Source organism: Anarhichas minor, unplaced genomic scaffold, assembly GCF_050575085.1.
Source record: "Anarhichas minor isolate MPS153535 unplaced genomic scaffold, ASM5057508v1 ptg000067l, whole genome shotgun sequence".
Lineage (NCBI taxonomy): Eukaryota > Metazoa > Chordata > Actinopteri > Perciformes > Anarhichadidae > Anarhichas > Anarhichas minor.
In genome coordinates this window covers 2,046,051-2,070,000 of record NW_027466513.1, presented here as the reverse complement: position 1 = coordinate 2,070,000, position 23,950 = coordinate 2,046,051, and the positions used below count along the sequence as shown (strand labels likewise).

The 23,950-nt window shown below is 40.4% G+C and overlaps 3 protein-coding genes across 3 annotated transcripts in view; all 3 read left to right on the top strand.

Annotated features, from left to right (window-relative positions):
* The first annotated feature begins 7,941 nt into the window (after positions 1-7,941).
* On the top strand, positions 7,942-11,049 carry LOC142934180 (guanylyl cyclase-activating protein 2-like). Its single transcript, XM_076078617.1, has 4 exons — positions 7,942-8,139; positions 8,238-8,387; positions 10,048-10,156; positions 10,275-11,049. The coding sequence occupies exons 1-4, from the start codon at positions 7,942-7,944 to the stop codon at positions 10,400-10,402; spliced, it is 585 nt and encodes a 194-aa protein (XP_075934732.1). The 3' UTR covers positions 10,403-11,049.
* Positions 11,050-11,919: 870 nt separating this feature from the next.
* On the top strand, positions 11,920-13,701 carry LOC142934181 (guanylyl cyclase-activating protein 2-like). The gene is made up of 4 exons (XM_076078618.1): positions 11,920-12,123; positions 12,298-12,447; positions 13,341-13,452; positions 13,559-13,701. The coding sequence occupies exons 1-4, from the start codon at positions 11,923-11,925 to the stop codon at positions 13,699-13,701; spliced, it is 606 nt and encodes a 201-aa protein (XP_075934733.1). The 5' UTR covers positions 11,920-11,922.
* Positions 13,702-15,688: 1,987 nt separating this feature from the next.
* mapk8ip1b (mitogen-activated protein kinase 8 interacting protein 1b) overlaps positions 15,689-23,950 on the top strand; it is a 39,791-nt gene continuing 31,529 nt past the window's right edge. Inside the window, exon 1 of the mRNA XM_076078616.1 lies at positions 15,689-15,765. Coding sequence (XP_075934731.1) covers positions 15,689-15,765 — 77 coding nt within the window. The remainder of the gene's footprint in view (positions 15,766-23,950) is intronic.

Here is a 23,950-nt window from a genome sequence, read left to right as displayed (position 1 = left end):
TTTTCCTGTACCGATGTGAGGGTCCCGGGACAGAGGATGTCGCATTTGTACAGATTTGTTTATTTTCGTATCACATTTGCATGCCAACTTTAAAGATGCATACCTCCACTTATTTTAATTGTTTTGTTTTTCAAAGCAGGACCAAGTAAACGCAGCACAAAAGTTAGTTACATGCAGAACAATTACAAAATGGTTGTTGGTAAAAAGTGAGTGGCTGGTTAAATTTAGAAAAGTAAACGGTGGAGGAGAAAGTTATACTCTGGAGACAACACAAGCGAAGATGCAATTAGACAGTACAAAATAAATGGATGTTTTTTTGTATTGTATTTGAAGAAGCTCGTATATGTGTGTACATATATATTATATATATATATATATATAATATATATACATACAGACACACACACACCACTCATATCCTTTATGTTCACATTAAGGCTCTCTCTCTTCTCTATTACACTGAAAAACACTAACCAACACACACAAAGAAACATAAATAGTGAATGAATGACAGTGGGAGTTAGGTTGCTGAATATGTTCGTGGGAGTTAGGTTGCTGAATATGTTCACATGGAGGAGTGTTCACATGCTACAGTACCTTGATGGTTTTTAATAGATGTAAGTAGTACAAGGCTTTCAGAAATGTTCAGGATCTCCGTGGTTGGATTACATCTGAAGAGGATGCGTCCATTCAGTGAAAGCCTCTCAAACTGTGAAGGAGCTTTAGTGAAAAGCCGCGGCAAAATCTACAAATAAACCTCCTAAAACAGCGGGGACGCTGACCATTTTCCAACTTTCCTTCTCTGCTCCTTGAAATGAAAAAAAAAAATTGATGAATAAAGAAATGAACCGTCATCAAGGAAAGATAAGAATCAGTTGTTCCAGTTCTGGGGTGACTAACAGGTGGCTTAAAGACATGTATAGCACGTGTTTCAGATAATTGGTGGTCTTATCAGATACCCCAGAGATCCAAAGAGATTACTTTACCCAAACCTCATAACAAAAATACCTGTTGTGTCATGTAATCTGCTCTCCTCCTTTATATTTTTCCTTAATTTGCTTCATGTCATTCATTCAGGTTTTGTGTTTCCCGTTTTATTTTGTTACTCACTGCTCCTCTTGTGTCAGATCACTTCGCCTCTTGCCTTTGTGTTTTCCCGCCAGTTTTGATTGTCTGCCCGGCCCTGATTAGTTTCACCTGGCCCTCGTTAGCCCTGCAGTCACCAGACCTCCTGCTCACCTGTCGCCCCTAAGTCACCCACTGATTGTACCAGCTCTGGGGTCTCCTTTATAAAACGTAGGATCCACACTAAATGTTTGCGTACATTCAAAGGAGGAAACTAATGTACACCAAAAAATATTCCGATTTATTTTTGCCTGCCAGCACGCAATTTCCTTTTACGAATCCCAAATCAACCTGTAAATGTGCACAGCTGGTTCAGCCTCACGTCCCGCCCTCTACACGCCCACGTTCAACCATAAACGGTCGATGCAACAATGCAAAGCACTTTATGAACGTTGATGCATAGAAATGAGCTGCTGATCAGTGGGTCTTTACGGAGAGGAAGAACACTCGTTCCCCCTACTTCTTCCATGAAGGCAGTCCTAACAGTTCCAGAGTATCTATCGTGCAACACAACTCATCACGAGTGTCACTGTAGTGTTGATGTTAACAGCAGTCAGACGGACAATCGGTGGTATCCACCACCCTGCATATCATTTAAATAAAGGAAGTTTGATAGGTGAACATCATTTATTTATTTACTTGTGTATTCTTGTGACAGTATGATCAGGACTGATAATGAGGATATGGAGTGATTGTGCGAAAGCTGTCACTGGTTTTATTTCCAGACTAATTGACACGATCGTTGTGTTGAGGTGGTGAAGATGAAGGTGTGTGACTGTCACCATGGTTACTCCTCTGCTCCAGTGAGCTCTGATACTCACATCAGATAGCTGTGTACAGTTTGTCTGTGTACAGTATGCTTTATATGTCCTTAGATAATAAGCCATGAATTAATAAATAAAGTTTTGTTCACTGCAGCGATTTTACTCACAAACACTTAATGAAAACTCAGATCGTACTTGGTGATGAATGCACAGTATTAGACCATTATTGAAAACTACTGATGTTCTATTCTGCAGTTTCTTGACACTAGTTGACGTTATCTTACAGCCGATGATATTTTCAACCACCAGTGTCGGTAGGCCGGCCCTCTCTTCTGCGCTCCGGGGTGCAGACAGCACTGATAAAATATTAAGTGAAATTTGATTTAAGGTTTGAGTTGATTTGTTTCTTTAACAATTGAAATGTGCTTATAGTTATTACTCACTAGTTCAAGCACAAAAAACACTGCTGGTTTGACTGATGAAGAGAAGTGCAAAGTAAAGTGTTATATGAAGTGAAATTAAATGTGTTTAGGAATCTGTAGGAATTAAATATAATACATTTAGTTCCTACTGTCTGGCTTCAATTCACTACCTCACCATCTGAATCACCAGTTTCCCCGTGTCTCCAAAAGTGTTGGTACGCATGGGTCAGAGTTTGCACACAAGTGCGCACATTCTCCCTTCAAGTTTGTTTTTATAGATCACAACTTTTGCGTGGGAAGTGGCATACTCCTCTTTCAGGCCCTGTTTTGTGCGCACGCAGCGGTTACAAATTCGACCCCATTTCCCTTTGTCGGTTTGTCTTTGTTGCTATGTTTGTAATCTGCCTGATGGCCCTCCCTGCCTTTTGCACTCTCAGTCTTTCAGTTTTTTTGTTTTTTTTGCAATATTAAAGTATCCTCTCTGAATCTGCCAGTCTGCATTCGGGTTCTCTCTTCCTTTGCATGCATCCATCAGTTGTGACAGTATGCATATGAAGCTCTGTAAAAGAAGAGAAGGCTTGATTTGGGATTATAGACCCATGTACAGTTAGTTAACAATGATGACGTGAGATGTGAGCGCACACAATTTGGCAACAGACGTATGGTGGAATTAACCACCAAAGATTGGGAATGCAACTAAAACAAATTGACTTTCCAGATCTGTGTGTTATTTGTGAGTGGGTAGAACACATTAGCAAGAGGCACAGTATTTAGTGGCCACATGTGTTTGGTGGTGAAAACTAGCTTGTAATGTCACACCAGCAAGAAATGACTAGCATACCAGTCACTAGTTAGTTAAAACTAGATTGTTGTCACATACAGAACGTCAAATACCATGACACAGACTCAGACTTTTGACTTTATTGGGTTTAGAATGGGCCCTGCAAACGAAAGCATTTTTGATCAGTCCAGTGGTAGTCAACACGTTTCATAGCGTGCAGTCTTATGTGCCGCCGGTGTTTCGGTTTACCGAGTGACCGTGTTAACTGGTGACTCTCTGCCCAATGGCAGCTGTTGAAAACACGAACAGAACTCGTAGCTGTCCTCCAAAAAGCCTTCAATCAATTATGAAATACAGACTCACATTTGTTTACTATCTACGGCAACCATTTAAGTTACAACGAGCAAGCGCAGACGCATTCGGCTGAAAGTCACCAGTTAGCACGGCCATTCGTTATATCGAATCTGACAACCGAACATAAGACAACCATACATGTTGATGCTATTAACTGTATTAATTCAATGTTTAACGCTTGCTGACCTGTCTGGATGACTGGGGCAAAATGTCAATTCCGTTGCCAACATGCGCACGTGTATTTTTGATGACTTCAGCTGTAAAAGGGTCTATTGTGCGTGTGCTGTTATCCTATCTCAGTCCTATTTTAAATCAAGCATCATTTTATGAAGGCTTTTTTCAATACTGCCTTGTATCAAAACATTGCAGCCTGCTATTTGTCGTCTGAACCTTTTGAAGAAAGAGAGAAGAGAAGCTTCCCCCTAGAGGATATTGACAGAAGGTAACAGATGGGGGGGGGGGGGAGTATTGCTAGCAAGTACAGAGAGCTTGTATAAGAAATGAGTAATAGATGAAAAAGGCATGATTAATGGAGCTCTGGTGCTGCCGTTGATGTAATCTTCTGTGATCACCCAGTGGACATTCAAGTGCAGACAAACATGAAATATCATGAAAATGTTGCCCCCCCCCCCCCCCCCAGTGATTTAGAACTTTGATCACAGTCAACAACAGCATTCTGCAAACAGCCATTCAAGTCTTCAGCTGAGTGTTTTGTGTCACTGCATGCTTTCAACATTTCGACTTTGTCTTTATATCTGTTTTCAGCGCGCACAATAAAACATGCCTGTCACAATGTGACCGAAGTTCCAAATGAGTGATGGCAACTGAGCAATCCCCATTCACTGAGAGACAATGTAAGATGTGATTGAAGGCTTTGGAAAAAGCTACTCAGTGGACCTTGAAGTAATGTTCTCTTTTTGATTTTAATTGGTATTATCTTCAGCAGTTTTACATATATTTAAAACAGAGTTGGCAGAATATTGGCAGTAGATTTCAAATGCAAAATGGAGGATATAGTGTATTCACTAATCATGCAGTGTGATACACACCAAGCAGCATTGTGTTTGATCTGCATCATCTGTATGAATACGTATCTTGCACAAATAATTTTGATTCAAGTGGAAGGAGGACATTCAAATTAAAACACATTTCTACACTCTGTGGTACAATTTACAGAAAGGCATCTTCAATGCTTTTTGTTTTCAAAATCAATTACTAAAACGATGCGGGGAGACAACAATTCCTCTGCGGGATGTTTCAATTCATTTGGCATTATGGTAATGCTACCAAACTGAATATGATGTATATATTGTGTGCAATAATGCTAAGCAACAGAGAAGAGGGTATAACAACATGTTCCAATATTTAGCAATGAGCATGTTGATAAATTAATTTGAGAATAATACAATCAATTGACTCAATTTAATATGATTGTCATGTGAAAGCTATGAAAAACGTATTTAATCGGAGATACCGATGCTGTTGAGTATTTTTATAGAAACAAATTGTGACTATTGATTGCACTGATCATCTCATCCCCTACATTCTGTCTTACAAATGTCAACATTAGATTTCTTGGGATGTTTTTATTTGGATAGTTATCATACTTCCTCTATAATAGCCTGTATTGTGTGAATCATACTGCAACCCACAGGCCAACAGCTCTGGCAGTGAACCGACATCGCCATCTAGTGGACATGATCAGACATGGTAGATATGCAGTAGTTCTGAGAAATGATTTTCTATTCATCAGTTGATCTTTATGCCCCTAAACAAATCATCTTCATAAATAGGCTCTCAATTGGGTGTAATGCATGTTGTAACATTTAATTAGTTGATTTGCTTGTAACATTTGCTTTGCTTGAATATTTGCAGCTTTCTTTGGTTGAACTCATGCAGGAAATACATATTAGACTTCACATGTGTTGTAAAGGTGAAAGTTGACAGGTGATGAGAAGAGTTCACATGAGTACAGAGGAATTAAAGGTCGGGCCCCTTAGTGGAGAATCCCTCCTTCAAGAGCCTAATCCTGTTAGGCTTGCTTGAATCTGTTAGGTTAAACATAATTGACGAACAGTCAACAAATCATGAACCCATACAAATACTTAACCTTTTTGAAACAGAAACCCTTTTTTATTGTCATATACATATACACGAAATTTGACCTCTGCATTTGACCCATCCCTGTATATAGGGAGCAGTGGGCTGCCAATGACAGGCGCCCGGGGAGCCGGGGGTTCAGTGTCTTGCTCAGGGACACTTCGACAAGTGGCACGTCCCAGTCGAAGATCGAACCGTTGACCCTGCAGTTACCAGACAACCCTCTTAAGCCAGTGAGCCACGGTCGCCCCCGTGTGACCAGACAAATGTTGTAAACATCCAGGGCTCAGCCCAGACCAAGAGGGGTGCTGGGGCATCATTATAAAATAATTAGTGATCTATACAATTAAACTAAAGGTACAGATTATTGTAGAAATAATATGCATGTGTTATAATACCGTATACGTTTTGAATCTTGTTTGTTACTGTTCTTGTTTTCTTTTATTTTAGTTTTTTTCCTGGCAACTCCAAGACTTGATTGGAACAACCCATCATGGCTTTCATTAAATCCTCTTAGTGATGGTCTGACTAAAACCTTCTCTTGGCCACGACAGACCTGATAAATGGCCATGTGTCTATTGAAGACATCTGGTAGTCCTGCTTTTTGCCACCTTTTTTTGTGACGCTGCTTCACGTTAAGTTTTAAAAAACTCTCTCCCTCCACCCAATGGACAATGTGTTACAGACATCTTTGTGTTGGAACCCCTGTTGTGTGATCATCTTAGTAACCTCTAATTGCCTCTGAGGGCTTTCATTGTGGATTGCACAGTTCCCACTAACAAATAAAACATCAGCATGAAAGGAATCCATATGCATCTGGAATCATTAAACAGAAAACAGATTTTTTTTTTCTTACATGCTCATCCAGATTGTCAAGACACAACCGTCATCAGCAGTTACACTCTGCAACACTACTACTGTACTCTAACATCTCATAATAGTTTGGGATGCTTCAAAATTTCCTAAAATTTTGCATCAACCAATTAGTAATTATCAACTATATAAAACGTTGTTGGACACTCGGGGTCAATTTGGACACACTGAGGTATCCTGAGGGATCTTGTCTCCCTAGCCTATCCGCAGAGCGTATGTAATCTAATTAAAGTGATTGATATACCTATTCCAAATTAGCATGACCTAGAGTGCCTTGGCCTCTTAGCGTCTCTTTTTCCAAACAGAAAACAACAACACTATAACTGATTAAAGACAACAATAAAAATGAAAATCAGCTCAGATAAAGTCATGAACAGGAAGCCGTGTCTCTGGTGTATAAAAGAGCTTTTAAACTAAACTTAACTCACTCATCTGACAAAAGAAGACTTTCAAGGAAAAACTATTATTGTAAGGAAGGTAGAACAGTTTTAAGGCCCTGTGCTTGAATATAAGTAAAGAGCACTCTTACTCAGTTGATGTTGCCAACTTGTTTTTTAAGTTAACAGGACAAACTGGTGTACTTCATCATTCATTTCATCTGTTATGAATAACGAATTGTACTGATGCTTTGTTGCAGGCTTGTCAAAGCTCAGTTGGATGTCTAATAGACAAGATTACGTCTGTGAGGAAAAGTCAGAGGATCATTAATGACATTTGTTTTAGAAAAGGCATTACTTACTGATACAACTGCTGTAATTCACGTTTTGTTTTGTTTTTTAACAATGGATTACTCTGTGTAACGTGAAAGAGGTCCCTCTAAATGAAAACCCCCCCAGAAAACTTGCACCCAGCTTTGCAGTTTTGCACATTGAATGTTGATGCTGCATTGGGTCAAAGGAGTGGCACACAGAGTAAGTGATGTAGTACAGCAAGCGACTGTTGCCACAACAGCTACTATAATGGGAAAGTGTAGTTTGCATTCATCAGGTGTGCAGAAACATGCCTCCAGATGAATTTTTCAGCTTCTTCTGGTACCCCCAAGTTTCCAAAGAAGTCTGCAAATGCAGCTGCTGTAATCAACAATTAAACAGGACTAACCATAATCTTCAACATATTACCGAATGTGTGCTAAAAGCAAAGCAATTTTACTGAAAGCAAGTAGCATTTGTGTTGACAATCTAGTTTTCAGCAGTGGCAAAATATTGTATGCCGTTCTATTAAAATGCACAAACCTGTAATTTACATGTTGGAATAGTGCGTGTCTTTCCTACGAATTTGGCCTAGACACACATTCAGCTGCAAACCCAATTAACCCAGTGAGAAAACCCCACCAACATAATACCACAGTAATCCTGAGGCCACACTAATTGCCTGTCTCCTAGGCAAACTGGAGCTTTGGGATTCCACAGGGTTGAAAAAAACACCTAAGACTAAGAGATGCCCATTTCGAGTCTGGTCACTCCAATGTGGAGTTCATACTCAAAGGTTTCCGGACTATGGGCTGTTGAATTACAGGCCAGTCATGGGGCAGACACAGCAAACAGAGAACACTGAGAAGATTGATGTCAAAGCAATTCAGGATATGTATAAAATGTTTGTCATGGAGTGCCCAAGTGGACGACTTTTTCTGCATGAGTTCAAGCGTTTCTTTGGTGTGGACCCGATAGGGGAAGCGTCTGATTATGCGGAGAACATGTTTCGAGCTTTTGACCGAAATGGGGTGAGAGAGTAAAAGCTGTTACAGCCTGGCATACTGTTCATCTTTACCAATATGTGGAAAATGTGATTCAATTTGTTCTGATTTAACTTACCTTTCAGGACAATACGATTGATTTCCTGGAGTTCGTAGCAGCACTGAACCTTGTTTTCCGGGGAGACCTGGAGCATAAACTGCGCTGGTCATTCAAGGTGTATGACAAAGACGGCAGTGGCTATGTGGACAGGGAAGAACTACGGTCAATAATTGATGTAAGTCTACCTTCATGTCAACTACAACTGTCTTGTGGGTGTTGGATGCAACTAAAATACTGAGCTTGAAAAAGGAGAATCCCTCAAAGTAAGTTGTCCTTTTACAAAATGGCATTTAGTTTCAAGTCTAAACTTAAGCAGCAAATGATAGCAGCCCCATCAGATATTTTCATCTTGGATCTTCTTCTAGGATGCAATGTGTTCCCCTACCGTATGAAATATATCTGAGTTCTCAAACTAAAGATGAGAGAAGACAGAAGAAAGAAGGAAAATGATTCTCTATAAGAAAAAATATATGCATATAAGCTATATACAAGTCTATTCCTTGTGAAGCATACAATGAATACACAAAGTATAAAGGACAACTTCAATTTTAATGGACATAGATATTATACAATCTTTTTACTGGCCATACAGAAGTGTCAAATTATCTTGTTGAGTATGTGCTTGCGTACATCATTTTATCATCATCATACAATCTGGTAGCTAGTTACAGCCCAGTTGCCAAAATACAATGTTGGCATTGTACATACATTAGATGAGATGGCAGCCTCAGCCATTAGTGTGTAAGAATGTGTGGATGTTGACATGCAGTGACAATTTGTCTAATTTCAGATGAGATTTTAGAGGAAATGGTGCATAGTTACAAAATAATTTCACTTCAGGTTAATAGCAGACCACCTCAAGGTGTCACTCAGAGAGAACCAGGACATTCTGATGTAGCATTTCAAAATTAAAGCTGCAGCGCTGTTAGTTGTTCGACTAGAAAGGTGATATGTATATGCAAGGCTATTTAACATTTAAGGTTCGGCAAACCACGTTGTTGCCTTGCGCTGCGTTGCCTTGCACTGCGTTGCGCTGCGTTGCGTTGCGCTGCGTTGCGCTGCGTTGCGTTGTTGCGTTGCGTTGTTGCGTTACGTTGTTACATTATTTTATCACAAATCATAATCTTTTTTGAAACCTTAACCAAGAAGTTTCTTTGCCTTAACCAAACCAATCGTTTCAAAACGTCAACTAAGAGACACTGTGTGTTTCTGCAAGCTTGATACAAGGCTAATATTAAAGGCATTTGTTAAATGTATTTTTGTTTCAGAAATCTTGACATTTAAGGTATCTGTGGTTTGCAAAAACCTACAATGACAACCTTTGTTGTGGCGACTGGGTTGCTAGTTACAGGTGTGAGAGTGAATGTAAAAATGTGGATTATCAGAGGATTATCTAAACCATGATCACTCAGGTTCAAGTCTGAACCCAAATGTTTCCCCGCTGGATTTCAATCATTTTCTTCCAGATAAAACCGGTTTTCCCAATAGCGATGTATTATTGTGGTAACTGGTAACATAGAAATCTGTATCTGTTCTCTGATTAATTACTCTTAATCTAAAGCAAAACAAAATGCAATGCCAGAAATGTGCCGGGACTGTGCCAAGACTGTCAATGGGTTATTTACAATCTTTAAAATCAATCAGTAGTATTTGTTAAATCAAACAGAAAAACTTGTTTTCAAAATATGTGATGGTAAATTAATAAGAGTGCTCAAGATGGTCAATCTTCATTTATTCAGTCTACCATGCATTGCCACTTGCTAAAAAGGCTGTTGATATGATATTTTCTTTGTTATTAACATTAAATATAACATTTATTTTAAATTTTTTTGTAGAGCCTCTATCGGATAAAGAAAGGCTCAAAGACCGAAACGGATGATACACAACTTACAGTAGATGAAGTTGCGAATCGAATATTACAGGCCGTCGATAGTGATGGTGATGGTAAGCATTCATTACGACACGTGTCATGTTATGCAAGGAAAACACTTTTGTAGAGGGAATATTTTGTTGTTTCAACAGAGAACATTAATCCACACTTTTGGCTTTTTTTGTTCCACAGGTCAAATTAACCTGGATGAGTTCATCAGAGGCGCACAGGAGGACCCCTGGGTGCTCAACATGTTGAAGTTGGACATGAACCCTGCTGGATGGGTGCTGGAGCAGCGGAGAAGGAGTGCACACTTCTGAAATGACACGTGCCTTTTTCATGTGGCCAAAGGGAGAACAATCATGGCTAAAATCTAGGTGTGGATTTATGTATTAATTATTGTATACAATACATAGTTAATGTATTAAACACACATTTTACAATTTTCTAATTCACAGACTGAAGAAATGAAGACATTTTTCATAATTGGCCATCAGTTGGCTTTTAGTTGCACAACTATAATAATTAAGCTTATAAGGTTAAGATTAATTACATTTTCTTAAAATACCATTCAAGCTATATATGTATATATATATAAATGTTCTCAATACATAGTGCTCAAGTCACAGCCTTCTTGTTATAAAGTGTCAATATGTAAATAGTGTATGATAATAATGTCTGCTTTTCTATTGTTTTTTTTCACTGTTTTTCATTTTTACTTTGTTTTTCAGCAAAGAATAACATTACTACAACACTATTACATTCGCATTGTGCGTAATGAATTAAAGTCCATGCTGTAAAGTAATGTTCTTTTACCTGATTACTGTTGTAAAAGGCAGTTTTTTTTTCTTAATCCTATGAATTAAAGTTCAGTAAAACATCACAAGTCATTGTCATGTCCTGCTTCCCAGCTGTACAATTGTGTGCTAATATCATTCTTCTTTCAACTGAAATAGACCCGAAATGCATGCTCACCTCTTTGTTATAATAAGTGTTAAACATCCTTTTCCCATCCAGACCTCATGAGGTACAGAGATCGCCTCTGGTACCACTGTAAACCTGCTCTCAGTGGCATGCCCCCCCCCCCCCCTCCCTGTCACTCGACCCATAAACCCTTGGGATTTTCTCACTTAGTTATTCTAGCTCAACAGATTTCCCTCAGTTTACAATGTAATTGTAATTGCTATGGGGCAGGGGTGTAACGAGTGATTATATAGGCCTTTGACAAGAAAAGTTGACATCACAGTAGGAAAAGTTGAGGTTTAAATGGCTGAATCCCCTAAGCCCTTAATAAAGCATATCATTACCATACCAGGACCTGATCCATAAAAAAGTAATGAGCATTTGAAAAAATAGAGGATATGAATGTTTTTTTTGTACAAAAGTAAATAAGTACAAGTTAATTTTATCACGAGCCACTAGAGCCATCAACAGCTACATATAAATGTACCTGTCGGGATTTCTGTACTTATAATAGTGACTACAGGGGCTTTTATTGTGGATATAAGTCATCATTTTAGTAAGCAACAGCGTGAAGAGTACCAGTGACCCTGAGTCAAAAAAGGGTCAAGATGGGATCAAGCATGTGGATTACTGCTTTAAACAGAGCTTGCAAAAGACTTTGGCTAAAAATAAACCTCTTGGTTGGTGTCAAGCATCACATGAATCAGTTATTACACTCTCCTCAGTTCAAGACCGGGACCGTCAACAGCAGCCATGAGGAGGACACTGGACTATGTCTTAAGGATATGATTTTAAGAAATCACCTGTATGTATTTATTTCTTAATTCAAATGAATTAAGAAATTCTGAGTTTTTAAGTGTCATGATTAGACTTTAGCATGGGTCAAAATCAGCAAGTACAGGCACAGGAAGAAGAACTGGAGGTAAACTGCATCCAGGACCTCTACAGGTCATACGTCATGGAGTGCCCCAGTGGATCTTTGTACCTGCACGAGTTCAAGAGGATGTTTGGAGTACAGCATGGTACACCTGAATCGCAGTACATGGACAGCATCTTCCAAGCATTTGACATGAATCACGTGAGTTACGGAGCCGCTTTGAAGTAAAATGTCTTCAAATGAAAGTCTAAGCAATACGAGCAACAATGATTTGTTCCCTGAATTGAGTTATTTAAAAAAAATGTTCCTGCTATAAACTTCCCTTCTCGTTATATGTCCACGCATACTTTTCAAATAATTTCTCCCTGTTTTCAGGACAACACAATGGATTTTATGGAGTATGTGTCGGCGCTTCATCTTGTTCTGCGTGGAAAGCTTGAAGATAAGCTGCGGTGGTCTTTCAAGGTGTTTGACAGCGATGACAACGGCTGCCTAGACAGAAATGAGCTCCGGAAGATTGTTAAGGTAAAAAGTGCCTTGATATTTACCCTCAGTTCTCATTTGTTTGTCAGAAGACCATCTCTATGTTATTCTTTGTATTAACTATTTAAGAAGCAAATCCAGCAGTAATGTCATGTCTTGTGTTACATTTGATCTGAGATTGTTTTTATTGTTGGCTTGATTAAATACCAGCCAACTGTTCACTTGAGTAGTTGTTTATGATGATCAATGGCCACATGTAGATAAACTTCATACCCGATATTTATAGTATTGAATATAAGTTATACTCCAGTGCATAGAAATGTTCTTACTTTTAAGGACTTGTATGAAAACAGTATTTCTGATCAACTTTAGCAATGACGATGCAAACTAAACTCACACACTGACAGAGTTTACAGCTCTATGAGGCTGTACCAAGGCACAGTGGTGACTTGAGCTAAATGCTAACGTTAGCATGCTTACATGTTCACAATGACAATGCTAGCGACCTGATATTTAGCAGGTAAAATGGTCATCATCTTACTGTGTTAGCATGCTAACAATGACTAAAGAGCACGAAACACAAAGTTCAGCTGAGGCTTATGGAAATCCAGTAGTTTTGTAAGGTATCGGAAGTAAGCAAGTATCTTTAAATATTAACCAGATGATTGTGCTAGATAAAAGGTTTAGTGATTACCAAAGTTATTATTGATCATTTTGGGTCTATGAATGTCTGATCAAAATGTTATGGTAATCCATAGAATAGATAGTTTAGAGTCTGGGCCAAAATGGTGGACCAACCAACCAACAGACCATTAGACCGACATTGCCATCCCTAGAACCATGGCACTAGCGTGGATCAAAACCTCACAATTTGTCAACAGCTTTATCGGTTCAAGATGAGAAACTGTCTAATTGCTGGATTTTGTTTCTTTCAGATAATCTACAAGATAAAGAAAGGCATCGTGTCCGATGAAACGGGAACACAGAACCTCACTACTGAGCAGGTGTGTGAGCGCATCTTTCAAGAGGTCGATGTGAACAGTGATGGTACGTTGACTGCAAACTCAAAACCAAACAAAATCCCTCCAAAAATAGGTTTCCTCAATATTTAGTCGTAAATAATTCCTTCAAAGATATTCTGTTTGTGGTGCAGGTCAGATTACACTGGACGAGTTCGTCGAGGGGGCTCAGAGAAGTCCATGGCTGCAGAACTTCCTGCGGCTTGATGTCAATCCCTGTGGATGGGTCCAGAGGTACTTGAGTGACAGGAAACTCATGAGTTCCAAAAGTTCCTGAAGGCCTTCAATATCTTCAGACCAGACTGCCAAATTGAAAGGAACTGCATTGTGAACCTACAGGAAAAAGATAAATGCTTATACCAGCAATGTGTGAGAAGACTCCTCATGCCTTTATTGTGCAGTACAAAACCAGCATTGTGTTGAGTCTCAAATTTTTTGTTCAAGAACTCTTAAAATACTGTAACTGGACTCGAGCAATTTGAGTCTGTGAGAAAAAATAGGCTTTTTAAGATATATGATTTTACCAGAAATACGACATTATGTAGAATCTCAATTACTTTGTGGTCTGATATTGCTCTGAAGTGTTTGTTCATGAATTGTAAAATATACGTTCATATTTTTAATAAAAACTTTATGAAACTTGGTGGTTATTGGTAGCATACAATGTGGTGTGGTATTTTCCTACAGCTACGGCTACAATGGAAATAAAGGACTCTCATGTTTGGTTTATATGTCCAATGGAAACAGAAGTAGCTGCTTGAAAAGGGCACTCCAGCAGTTTAGAATTGCACTTTCAAGTGAAAGTCAAAATTGATAAGGCAGAATCATCCTAAATTTTAGTGCCTGGAATGGGTCAAGCTTGAAAACTACTCAATCCTACACTTCCCATGATGCATCTCCATAGCGAACGTTGTTATGTACACTAGCTCCTTCACTGCTAAACAGCCATGTCATTTAAATTCCACATCCCTGTTTGTAACTTTAAGTCTTTAAGCCTAAGTCCAGATAACCTGGATGATATCATTAGGGTAATTTTCTCCAACTTCACAAAGCTCCCCCAGAATCACAATATCATTTCACACCAGAGATGGTCTGAATCATTTTTGTATGCCTTTCAAAATCTGCTGATTAAGGCAAGTATAAGCAAATAATTAGGCTGTGTGTGCAAAAACTACTAATAACATTTACTGGACTTGTGGCAGTTATCATGATCATTATTTATATCATATTTATAATGAAGAACACTTGATTTCTTACAAATGTTTTTTCTGATCTTACTGCCACTTCTCACAGTATCCCTGTGTATAGTGTCTCCCTCTGCCGTTTTCTCTCTGCCATGACTCTTTAATGGTCTCAGCTCTTGTTAAACAACATGGCAAAATACTGTCTCCAAGGTGAAATTTAGTTGATTTGTTTCACAAGTCTAACAGTTTTTATTCTCAACACTGTCAGGTTTTCTTTCTGTAATGAACTACTACTGTTAGTATGTAGATCTGCAGGATAATTTACACTTGTTACATGCATTCCAGTCACACACTGATAAATGTATTGGGTCAGATATTTAGATATTAGTCTAATAATCTGAAACTGACTAGCCTAATGAAATCCACCTAGCGGGAATGCACCTCTGTTTTTCATCCAGTTCGCAGCCCCTCTCCTCTCTATGGGAGCTCCTGCTGCCTTCAAGGTATCCTCGTAAACTCCATGCACATAATGTGATATGCTTTTAGTCAGATGAAATGATAAATTACGAATCAGACAGTAAGAAAACAGTTCCCATGGTGGGGGAAGGTTCTCCAAAATGTTACCTTGATGTGGATTGGTTGGAATTCCGACTGAATTGTGACTGTGCCTATTACAGCCCACCTATGCTGGTCTTTACATTCAAACACTGCAAACAATCTAGTGCCTGTCAATTTTAGCATTTTTGCGCTTGATCTGCTGCTGAATACTATTGGCAACGTTTAGCCATTGTTATTACTTAAATATTCAATATTTAGGCTGTTCATTTTTTTTTTATTGTAAGCTAATCAAAACAGCTGAGCTGGTTTGTACAATGGACCAATACATTACATCCATGGGGACTCAAACAACAACAACAACACAGTAGGCTATGTAGACATTCTTGCACAGTTCAGCCGAGTCGCTATTATCCCCACAGTCCGCGAAGGCAGCACCCTATCGCTGCATCGCCGGACCTCAGGTGTCTCTGCTGGGCGGCCGCACAGCGCAGGAGCCGATGGAGCAACATTAAACGGGGCGGCATGGCGGACAGAGAGAAGAGACAAGCCAGCCCGCTGTCCGGCCGCAACATCCAGGTGAACTCCCCGGCCAGCTTCAGGTAAGCGCCCCGGAACGGAGACAAGGAGCCTGGGGACAGTGGGGAGGGGGGGGCCGAGTCGCTCATGCCGGCAGGGCTCGAGAGGCTTTTGAGTGAACGAGCGATGAGCGCCGCTCTGCAAAAAAAACGGAAAGTGCTGATGATGCTGGCTGCGTTTGACGGATTGAGAGTCGCAGTGTGTCGTTGAGCCGCTTGTTTTTGTGTTTTGGGCGTGTCTGCTCCTGGAGGAGCAACACGAGCAGCGGTTTGCTCCCTGCATAGAACCAGAGCCTCTTCACACACGTAGTGTCGCAGACTTCTTGGTGATGTGCTCCAAACTGAAGTCGCTGTAATAACTGCAGCGGTTTGTACGAGTTCCAGCATCACATATTTGTTTTTATGTGTTTGTGTTTACGGTTTGCCTGTTTCATGGTATTTGTTTCTTTCTAATCTCCTGTCAAGATGACATGTCATCACTAATACGTGAGTTAGTAGCAATCTTAGTGTCATCACTCCTTTTTGTGATATTTTGTGTTTTGTCTGGATTCGGCCTATATTTGCAGAGAACTTTGAAGTTGACACATTTATTTTTAATGCATATTTTAATTTTGTATAATATGCCTACATTATATATATATATATATATATATATATATATATATATATATATATATATATATATATATATATATATATATATATATATATATATATATATATATATATATATATATATATATATATATATATATATATATATAATGGCACTTCAATCTGGAGGTTTGTGGGAAAAAAACACAAAATGTGATAGCTACTTAACATTTCTGATAAATGAATGGTTTTGAATGTATAATTGAGTGGCTGTCAGGGCTCAACATACACTGTTTAAAGTGGTTAGCAAGATGACAACCAGGCATCAGCTTTTGGTTGTCAAAACTGAAAATACGGTCTAAATTTGTAGCCTATTTCATATTAGTCTAATTTCATTTTGGTCTAAGTTCTTGGACTGTTCTCCAGACTGACTTCAGTAGCCCTAAGATAATTATTGTACACTCTGGGTACTTGTGATGGGCATTTTATCATACAGAATGAATTAGCAATGAGTTGCATTCAGACATAATTGAACGGTTAGTCGATAATGAAAACAGGTCTGCGCAGCTAGAGTATAGATAACTCAGACTGCATCAAGAAGGTGATCAGAACAGGTCGAAGTAACTAACGTGTTGGAGGGCTGAGCAGGGCCAGGGATTAGCTGCATGCTGTTGATGTGTTGTTATACTCTGTGTCTCTCACACACACACACACACACACACACACACACACACACAATGTTGCCTGAGGAGAAGCTGTGATTCTTCAGAGGCATGACTGGAGTGGATGGAGGCCTGTGATCAATACACCCCAGTGAGAGAGAGAGAGAGACACACACACACACACACACACACACACACGCAGAAAGCCACCACTGTCTCATTAGCTGAGCTGCAAACAGGCAGGTCCACAACCGTCTTTCTTCGGATCTTCATCGCAGTGGCATCAGAGCCGCTCCAGCAGTGTTTGATATCTCTGACAGAAAAAATATATAAATACGATTTTTTTTTTTTTTCCAAGCATCTCGAAGTAGCACAGAACAAACCATCAGGGGAAAACGAGCAATAGAGTTTCAGTCGCGCAACTAATTTAAGACACATCTGTGATCCAAATATAAATTAAAGCAACAATAATTGTCATTATTATTGTAAAGGTTTAGCTTCAAGTGAAACTCTTAACTTGTACTTTTATAATAATAAGTACATTTTTCTACATAGCAAAACAAGGCAAAAAAATAGATACAAAAGTAATAATTTAAATGAAGGAATAATGTCATCTGTTTTAAAAGACAATTCCTCTCTTTAAATAGAATTAGGAGACTGAACTGTGTTGATTGATATTTCAGAGTTGTAGTCGGCGATGGAGAAAGGAAGACATGATAGTCCACAACCTCGGGGTTTGGCCCGGTCCCAGAGCGCCCATATGCCGTTGCATGTTTGTTCCTCCGTCACCCTCCCTGCCTCCGCTCACTGGGGTCGAATCCTCCGTCTCTCCACAACCTGCCGCTGTCGGAGGACGGTCAGCCGACCTGCCGCCTGTCTGTGCAGCTCTCTGTGTGGAGGTATTCGGTGAGGAACAGGACCAGCTCGCCTTCAAATCTGGATTCCGTCAACGGTTTCTTTAGCTCTTCATGCGACCCCAATTTTTGAGGCTCCTAAAATTTGCATGACTCCTCAACAGAGAGTTAATAAGTCATATGAGTTTGAATAAAACATATTTGTGTTTTGTTTTCAACAGTTTGGATTTAACAACAAATAGATTTGACAGGAACTGGTGGTCCAACACTTTAAACAACACAGGCTGTTCTCATACACTGTTCATAGCTATACCCATGAAAAATAATGCTATGTGGTGGATATAACCCATGTTATCAACTGGCATATAATCCACATTATGATGAGCCAGGACAGGTGATGTGGTATAAGCAAGACGAGGAGTAGATGGATGGGCTAAAATACACTGGACTCTCACCCAGGAGACCGTTGTTCTTGTCTCGAGTGAAACCAGAAGATAATGTTGACTTACTTTTCATGTTGCTTCTGCACTCAGATAACAGCAATAAACCTAAACGTTGACTTATTTCTCATGTAACCTCCTTACTCCTTACTACAAAAGTATCTTTTAGCCCAAACAACAATCTTTTCAAACCAAGTAGTATCGTTGCTATAAACACAGCAGGGGTTCGCACAGGAGCACCGGTCACTCATGTTTCTGGACATTTGTAGGAAAGCGCAATGAAAATAACAAAACCACTTTAAGTGAGAGGTCATACGAACCATTGTATGAGGATGCTTTCCACAGTCACATACAGCAGCTGACATACGACACATTTTTGATCAGTTCAACCAGTGATTGAAACATTTGGGTATGTTGCTCAAACATCAACATTTGGCCATTGAGCTCATTGCTCTCTGTTACACCACTGAAAACGCTTCCTGTTACGCAGCATTGATGGAACAGGAACACACAGCGGCACGAACGCTTCAGCAGTTAATCATATTCACGCCGACGGCAAAGTTAAAAATAGCGTTTTGGTGACATTTCTCAGGTTCACACTTGTAAATCGCTGCTGTTGGCTGAAACCTGCATTTGAACTTTAGTACTGATGAAGAGAGAGGCTGTTCTTCAGACAACAGCAGACCTCACTAATACCATTTTCACACAATGTAGAGTACGAAATCATGAAAGGAAAGCTGTGATCCAGGCTTGTATTTTCTCGAAATTTTCTGCACTGCTGAGCTTCACAGATGGAGCACGACTTTTCATATTTCATATCATATATTTAGGTTGACTGTGCCTTTACATTCTCCAGCACTGCATTGATCATCTGTGGAACGAGAGGCCGCAGCAGGAGATTCTTTCACATTGGCACAGTATTTCTATTTGTGTGTGTGTGTGTGTGTGTGTGTGTGTGTGTGTGTAAAATACAGCATGTATGGAGCAACAAGATGGTGTAGGATTTCAGTCAATTCTGTAGTGCATTATGGGAGAAAAAACTGGGAGCGAATGCAACTAGAGAACCCTCTTGAGACAAAGCGTATTCTTCTCATGTGCAGTTCAATATTTATCTTATTTTAAATGCCATTTATGGGTTATTATTCCATTTTCCTGCAGTGGGAGAAAAACAAACATGTAATTGCTTTTATTTTGACTGATATTGCATATGCGGTATGGTTTGAGATATTACTGGAAATTATCTGATGATGATATTCTAATTTTCAAAGGAAATAAACATAATTTTGACACACATCAGGCCTTTTACAAGTATTCACCTCTGGAGATATATTAGTACAGGCCATATTCATACTCAGAAAATGCATAAAGAATATAAATCGGACGTATAACGCATATGTTCTAACATGTACAGATCACTGAGTAGTCCAAAGATCCACCTCTCTTCCTCTCTCTCACCATTCATTGGCTACCCTCTCGCTTTTCTTTCATCTTTTCACTGCAGCTTCCAAACCGACGTGACTCTGCTGATGAGATCTGATCCGGCAGATGGATTCTCAGGGTATGGGTTGTGAGTGATAAAGGGGGGGGGGGAGGTTCAGCAGATTTTCAAGTGTCAGTTTCCCACATTCACTTCATCTGTCTTTCATGAACTTTGATGGGTTTTTTGGGGGGGGGGGCATAAGCTACAGAATTAGCTTGTAGTTTTATTTTATCCTCCGAGAGGGAGAGAATTTAAATCGAGCTGATTTGAATTTCACCCACAGCAGAAGCTGACAGTAGACAGTTATTGCTCTGGTTGCAGTCCCCCCCCCCCCCCCCACACACACACACACGCTCATTATTTACTGCTGTCGCTCAATTCTGCTGACACAGCACGTTCCACCTGATGGCACCTCCCCTCCTCTACAGTACACACACTCTCTATCTCTCTCTTTCTCTAATAACGACAGGGCTTTGTTCCTATTTTCCCTGTTTTTAAAGTATTTTAATAAAACATTTTTTCATATTTTAGTAAGAGTAGTAATAACCCAGTCAGTTTTATTTTTGGGCTGCCTCGATCAAAAAACATCATTCAACAAGCCATTCAGACCCCCCCCCCCTTCCTTTGGCACATGCAGGCTCTTTATAATATACTTTCTATTTTTAGTTAATCTATTGATTTGAGTGTCACAATTAAGAAATGAGCTAATTGTTGTTCTTGAACTTTCTGTCTGGTATTATGAGATGAATGCAGCTTGTTACCTCGACCCTCGTGGCCATTACGGGGTTAATATTTCCTCTGCTGATGAGCTGAACAGGGATTAAACATCACTCACACCATCTTGGGATACTTCTCTCTCTCTCTCTCTCTCCCTTTTCCGTCAGTCTCTCAAGACTAACTTGAATATATCGTACTCCTTATTCTCAGTTACAGAACACTTTTCACGTTTTGTGAGTTTTAATAGCTTTACATGTTCCTTCAGCATGTTTTTTTTCACATGTGTAGGGGGAAGTGTTGAAGCTCTTCTGGTGTGTGAGCTCCATAGGTTCTGGCCAGTTGCCGAGGCCGCGCTGTACGGCCATATGGCTGCGTGTTGACAGCTCAGAGTGCAGAAAAACAAGGACTTAGTGTGTTTGACCTTTCTGAGGGAATGTTTGAATCCTGGGGCTTGGTTTTCCAAAGCACAACTTTTACTTTTGCCTATAGCACCTGCCTTACGTTGTAGTGGGTGTTGCAAATATAAACATGTGGCGGAACGAAAAGCTTTTGCTGTTATTTTTTATCATGCATTCATGGATTTCTGGCCACTAGGGGGCAGAAACGCATCATAACAAGCTCACAGCTGATACATTAGGTGTCATGAAGCTGTTAAAGCTTACATTGTACCAAACAGTTGCCTGTTTACCAATATAATGAACACATTAGTAATTTAAAAAAAAAATTGTGCACCTGATGAATGCAAATCCAATATCCTCTCCTTTTTTGCACTGGTTTGGTTTTCTAGAACTCCTGGATCTACATATCTGCCTCGTTTAGCCACTTTGTTACCTAGTCACTAACTCTGTCTTCCTTTTGGTGCTGGACTTTCACCCCGGAGACCGCTGTTCGTGTCCCATGTGAAACAAAAAGTCAACGTTGACTCGTTAGTCATTCGTTGGTCATGTGAGTCGTTAGTCAAGTTAGCCTGCACCACGATCCCTTTTCTAACCTTAACGCCTAATTTATACCTCTGCGGAAAAGCCTTTGCAGAGTTTCCGCAGAGCCACGGAGATTGTTTTGCGGAGCCCGCGCACCTCCTGAAAAATCAGACTCCGCACCAGGCCGCAGAGGTTTGATTGGACATCAGAGCCGGGAGGTGGGATTTATGGAAGTACCTCACATCCTGTTGCAACAACAACAACTGAGATAAGTGTATTTTTTGAAGCCTTTGGTTGCTACAATCAGCACGATGCTCCTGTATAAAATGCTATTGCCCAGATACAGTGCATATGCTTTGGTACATAAGATGCTGGTAGAAGGTTTTAAGGTCAGCGGGGTTGACGGGGTTAATGGACTGTACAGTTCATGTTCCAGACACATTGATTTTAAAAGAGGACGTTTAACCACCTGCCTAAACAAGCAAAGATGAGCATATGTTAAATAACAGGTTCATATTTTTACCTTACTTTTGTAGATCTGGCCATCATTTCCACCTGCAACAATAACATTGTACTCGATGTTCGTTGTAAACATCCATTACAGTTCACAGACAGACTTCGACCCACCAGAGTTACAGTCGTGGTGAGCTTTCCATTTCCCTTCATAACGACAGATTTTCAGTTTTACCTCAAAATTAGGGGTTTACATCGTGTGGATGAAGTGAACTGTCTTGTTTACAGCCTGTGTGATCTTCTGACTGCTTGTGTTTTATGCCCTGCCAGGTATCTTTTTATCAATGTTGCCAAGTCGCCAGACCTCAGCAAATAATTTGGGAGAGTGCAATACCATCTTAACTGATGGAGACAAGGACCAAAAAAAAAAATAAGACTCACAGTGTGATAAACTGGAGTTTTCCTTTTAAGAGGATGAATATAGAGAAAGAGAGAGAGAGAAGGGAAAATTAGGAGTCTTATGATCAATGGGCCCTCATGAATAATTGAGCACGACTGTGTTTGAGAGAGAGAGAGAGAGAGAGAGGGGAGTGTCCTGTTGAGCTGATGCTACTACACCACCACTTTCCTGCAGTGGCGTAGTAAATCTGATGCACACCAGACAGAGTAAACAGAGAGGGAGAGAGCGAGAGAGAGAGGAGTAGGTTATATAACACTACTCTTCGGTGGCAGATTCCGCTCCTCCTCTTTAAATAATTCCCCTCTTCCATCTTCCTCTTTCCTCCGGATGAGCGGCAGCAGCAGCGGGGCTCTGAGTTGGACACCTCTCCCATCGACCCGGTGGAGCTGCACCCCTCCTCCCTCTCCTCCGGCTCTCTTCCTGCTCGCTCCTCCCTCTCTTCCGCCCTCCCTCCTTCCTTCACTTTCTAACCCCAATCCTCCTCCTCGTCCTCGTCCTCCTCCTCCTCCTCCTCTCCTCTCAGCTGTGGATGCCCTCCTCACTTCCAGTATGGACTCGGGAGGGGAAGGAGAAGAGGGTTGGATGGAGGACCAGTGGGAGAAATGGTAGGGCACCTCTCTCATTCTCTTCCCCCGTGCGGTTTTTATTTCTACTGGCACACGCAGCAACATGGCTGTGTGTGACCTTGTGGGCGTGGAGCAGCTAACGAGCCCTTGTTTCCTTGCTTTATGTGGTCTCCTCGCCTCTTAAAGCTCAGGACAGGCATGCCCTTGAAGGAGAGCGGATGCATATGGCCGTGTGTATGTTTGCGTCTGCAGGCGGGAGGTAGAGCGTGCAGCAGAGGTTGCCGGTTGATGTTCACCAAGAATAGGACCAGAGAGGACAGATCACACTTTATGTTGTGGGCGTGTTGTCACAGCGATGCCCACGCAGGAGATGCACTGTTTGGATGAATTTGTGTCTTCGGAGTTTGTTTTCATACAGCGGATGATGAAGGAGGGGTGGGGGGGGGGGGGGGTTGATGGGACGGTCCTGATCCTTGTTCTGGTCCTGTCCTTGCAGGAGGAAGAAACTTATGAGTGAACGACTGTCTGCAGCCTCGTAATCTCACAGCGGGGGCATAAATGTGTGAGTTATTGGGGAGAGATGGACATGCGAGGATTTACATGCGTCTGCTGTGACGACTAAACGCGAGGCTTAATGTGTACGTTGTGTGAGGTGATTCAATTATAACAACAGAACACAGATGTTGGTGCTAAATAAGCAGAACATGAAGAGATTTGCAAGTGTAAAACATCCATAGTTGTGTCGGTAGCATGACTGTCCTGCTTCCACTGAAGCCAATGGGGATTTTGGTCTATAATTAGTAGCTTATTTGCATTTTTCTCTTTACTTTCTAACACTGAAAGCTTTTTTCCGATCCGTCTTCACCACAGCATGACCTTTTCCCATCGAAAACTGCATGAACTGCGTCTTTTTTTGGGCCCTGGTGAAAGTTGCTAGTAGCTGATTTCTTTCCTTTTTAACAGAAAATCTCAGTAATTTTCATTGAAAATAAAACAAAAGGTGACGGCCCTTGTCTTTATTTGACCTTGCGTGCTACTTGTGAACAAAAACTGCAGTCGACGT

Excerpts from the sequence above, each read along its gene's own strand:
- LOC142934181 (XM_076078618.1), top strand. The coding sequence starts at position 11,923 with ATGGGTCAAAATCAGCAAGTACAGGCACAGGAAGAAGAACTGGAGGTA. Across the intron at positions 12,124-12,297 it reads AAGCATTTGACATGAATCAC|GACAACACAATGGATTTTAT; the intron begins GTGAGTTACGGA and ends CCCTGTTTTCAG. Across the intron at positions 12,448-13,340 it reads AGCTCCGGAAGATTGTTAAG|ATAATCTACAAGATAAAGAA; the intron begins GTAAAAAGTGCC and ends TGTTTCTTTCAG.
- LOC142934180 (XM_076078617.1), top strand. The coding sequence starts at position 7,942 with ATGGGGCAGACACAGCAAACAGAGAACACTGAGAAGATTGATGTCAAA. Across the intron at positions 8,388-10,047 it reads AACTACGGTCAATAATTGAT|AGCCTCTATCGGATAAAGAA; the intron begins GTAAGTCTACCT and ends ATTTTTTTGTAG. Across the intron at positions 10,157-10,274 it reads CGTCGATAGTGATGGTGATG|GTCAAATTAACCTGGATGAG; the intron begins GTAAGCATTCAT and ends TTTGTTCCACAG.